General features: G+C 40.2%; 1 protein-coding gene across 1 annotated transcript; it reads right to left on the reverse strand.

Annotated features, from left to right (window-relative positions):
- Positions 1–304: 304 nt before the first annotated feature.
- Positions 305–2,602, reverse strand: LOC130238778 (5-hydroxytryptamine receptor 7). The gene is made up of 2 exons (XM_056469885.1): positions 2,121–2,602; positions 305–1,095 (listed from the first exon to the last, which is right to left on the reverse strand). Exons 1-2 carry the CDS (start codon positions 2,600–2,602, stop codon positions 342–344), a joined length of 1,236 nt encoding a protein of 411 aa, XP_056325860.1. The 3' UTR covers positions 305–341.
- Positions 2,603–2,888: the final 286 nt, after the last annotated feature.

Raw genomic sequence — 2,888 nt, forward strand, 5'->3', positions numbered from 1 at the left:
GATAATATAAAAATGGCACAAATAAACAGCAAAATGTACAATATATAAAATATGAATATTGATTGTATTCACAAGTGGAGTATTCATCGCTCTTTGATAATGATTACTGTTTCTCTCCCTCATCAAGCACATTTTACAGCAATATTAAGATCTAAATTATAAAACATCTCATGAAGCTTTACTACCATTCTAATTTCACTTAGTTGCCGTCATTGCAATGTGACTTAATTGAAGTGACTGAAAAGCTCCTCCGTGAGAGCAATAAAGAATTCATCAAAAACACCTCTCAGCCTCCGTGTGACTGCTTAAGTCCCTAGAGAGACATGAAGGATACGAACAGCCTACAGCACCAGGTCAGGTCTCTCGGCTAGTTTCAAAGCCTCGTGCATGCTGGCTGCTGACAGCTTGCGGTTGATGTTTCGATATCGGCAGCGGATGAGATTGTGGTAAGTTGTCCTGAGATCTCTGTTGAAAAATGCATAAATAAATGGGTTGATAAGCGAGTTGGCATAACCAAGCCACAGGAGCGTCCTCTCCACCCACAAAGGCACGCAACTACACTGCACGCCGCAGATGAAGGGACGCGCTGTGGACAGCAGAAAGAAAGGCATCCAGCAGACGGCGAAAGCCCCTACAACAATCCCGAGGGTGGCGGCTGCCTTCTGCTCTCTTTTAAAGATGGAGATGTTTTTACGGTCACTTTTGAGAAGGCGAGAAAAGCTCACGCACTCCTCCACCTCACGCTGCAGTTTCAAGGCTGCAGTAACACAGTTCACGCTTTCCTCATCTTCTGCTTTAGGAAAGCCAGCGATTGTGTGTTTGGCGGCACTATCCTTCGCCACCCTGTATATCCGGTAGTACATAATGAGCATCACGGACATAGGGATGTAGAAGGCCACGGCAGTGGAGTATATAGTGTAGCCCAGGTCCTGGCTGATCAGACACACGTTGTCGTCGTTGACATTCTGAGCCCATCCGAACAGTGGGGGAAGGGTGATGGAGGCCGAGAGAAGCCATACAGACAGCACTATTTTGGCCATGCACTTTCCACTCTGTCTCACGGGATACGTCAGTGGCTTAGTGATGCCCAGGTACCTGAGAAAATGGAAAAGAGAATAGCAAAAATGAAAGGAGAGAAAATAACTGAACTGTTAAAACACATCAGTGTCAAAGAATGCATAAAGTGATTTTCTTTGTTCTTTGGAATGTTACAATCTAACCCACTAAAAAGAAACCAGTCAACCCCCCCAACCCCCCTCCCCCCCCAAAAGCTATCTTGGTACACTAAATAAAATTGGTGTAGATACAATTTTCCCAAAGAAATTGATACAAAGTTTTACAAACAACACGCTGAATTAAATATGAAATATTGAAGTTAAAATGTAATGTAAACATGAAGGTAATATTTGTTCTATTTAGTTATAAAAAATGGTTACGTGTGTGTGTGTGTGTGTGTGTGTGTGTGTGTGTGTGTGCCAAACCAAAATATTCATTCAGATAATAATAATTTGCATAATAAATTTAAACTGCATGATGCATCTACAATAAATGACTGTATATACACACACACACACACATATATATATATTAAGTTAAGTTTAGTTAATACCGTTTGCATTAAGCTGCTGCGTTTGTGTATTTATAATACGCAATAATAGTTTCTATTAATTGTCTACTAGCCTTCCGTTGGCCAAACAGTTAAATTATATATTTTTATTCAGTCAGTGGAAATGTTTAATAGCCTATTTAATTATATAATAGTGTAGAAATTGCCTTGATCTTTTTAACATGTATATATGAAGAGGTCAGAAGCAAAAACTTCTAAGTGCTGTCTAAAATTTCCATCGAAAATAAACATTATTCTCGTCCCCCTTTTTTATGTTGAGATATTTCAGAGGCCAGTAAAATGACTTATTCTTTGCCATAAAAGTGATTTTACCGAACATACACACAGAAGCCTGATAAAAATGCTCATTTTAGAGGAATTTTTCAGACAGCATTTAGAGGTTTTCATATACTACGGACTGAATAAAACATATTCATTTATGATTTTAATCTTTATTATTATTAAGTTTAGTCTACTTGCTCGGTTTTTTATCTTACTGATTGGAGAGACTTACCTGTCTATGCTAATGACACACAGTGTCATTATTGAAGCGGTACAGCACATCACATCCATGGCTATAAACACATTGCAGAAAACACGACCGAAGATCCACTGTCCTCCTATGAGATCAGTGATGCTGACAAACGGCATTACAACCACCGCCACAGACAGGTCTGCAACAGCTAGAGAAACGATTAAATAATTAGAAGGTTGCTTCAGTTTCTTCACAAAACATACGGAGATGACCACCAGCAGATTCCCGCAAACTGTTAAAAACGTAAGCATGGTCAAAACCCCTCCGATGAGCACTTTCTCGACATGTCCGTAGTTCAAAATCGGCTCTCCGCATCGGGTCCCGTTGTCCATGTAACTTGGAGTCGGAGAGTAAGTTGTAGTGGTGTCGTGGATCTTATTAAAAAAACTCACGTCCATCACTTCAGATGTCAAACTATTCATAAGTGACTGAACGCGATCCTTCGTCAGTGCTGAGATCATGTTGGCTGTTGAGAGCTGTCCTTGGTTCTGAAACGATGTTGCTCTGATTATCCATCAGATATACAATCCCCAGTTAAATACATTACATTTTATTCACACAAATATACATTTGTTTTCTCTCTCTACCTTGGAAAATCGAAGAGCATCCTACACTTGACGAGCCATACAACTTGCCAACGTGAATAGAACGAACCTCGCGCTCTTTATGGCTTTTGTTTTGTTGGCGTGTGGACTGTGCGTAATGACGCGGGGTGTTTATGGGAGTGTCCACAAAATTGACAAGTGC

Source organism: Danio aesculapii, chromosome 12, assembly GCF_903798145.1.
Source record: "Danio aesculapii chromosome 12, fDanAes4.1, whole genome shotgun sequence".
In the NCBI taxonomy this organism is placed as follows: Eukaryota; Metazoa; Chordata; class Actinopteri; order Cypriniformes; family Danionidae; genus Danio; species Danio aesculapii.

Bases quoted from the DNA above. Each gene is read 5' to 3' on its own strand.
- LOC130238778 (XM_056469885.1), bottom strand. From the start codon at position 2,602: ATGATCTCAGCACTGACGAAGGATCGCGTTCAGTCACTTATGAATAGT. The intron at 1,096-2,120 runs GTAAGTCTCTCC...CCATTTTCTCAG, and splicing joins TGTGTCATTAGCATAGACAG to GTACCTGGGCATCACTAAGC.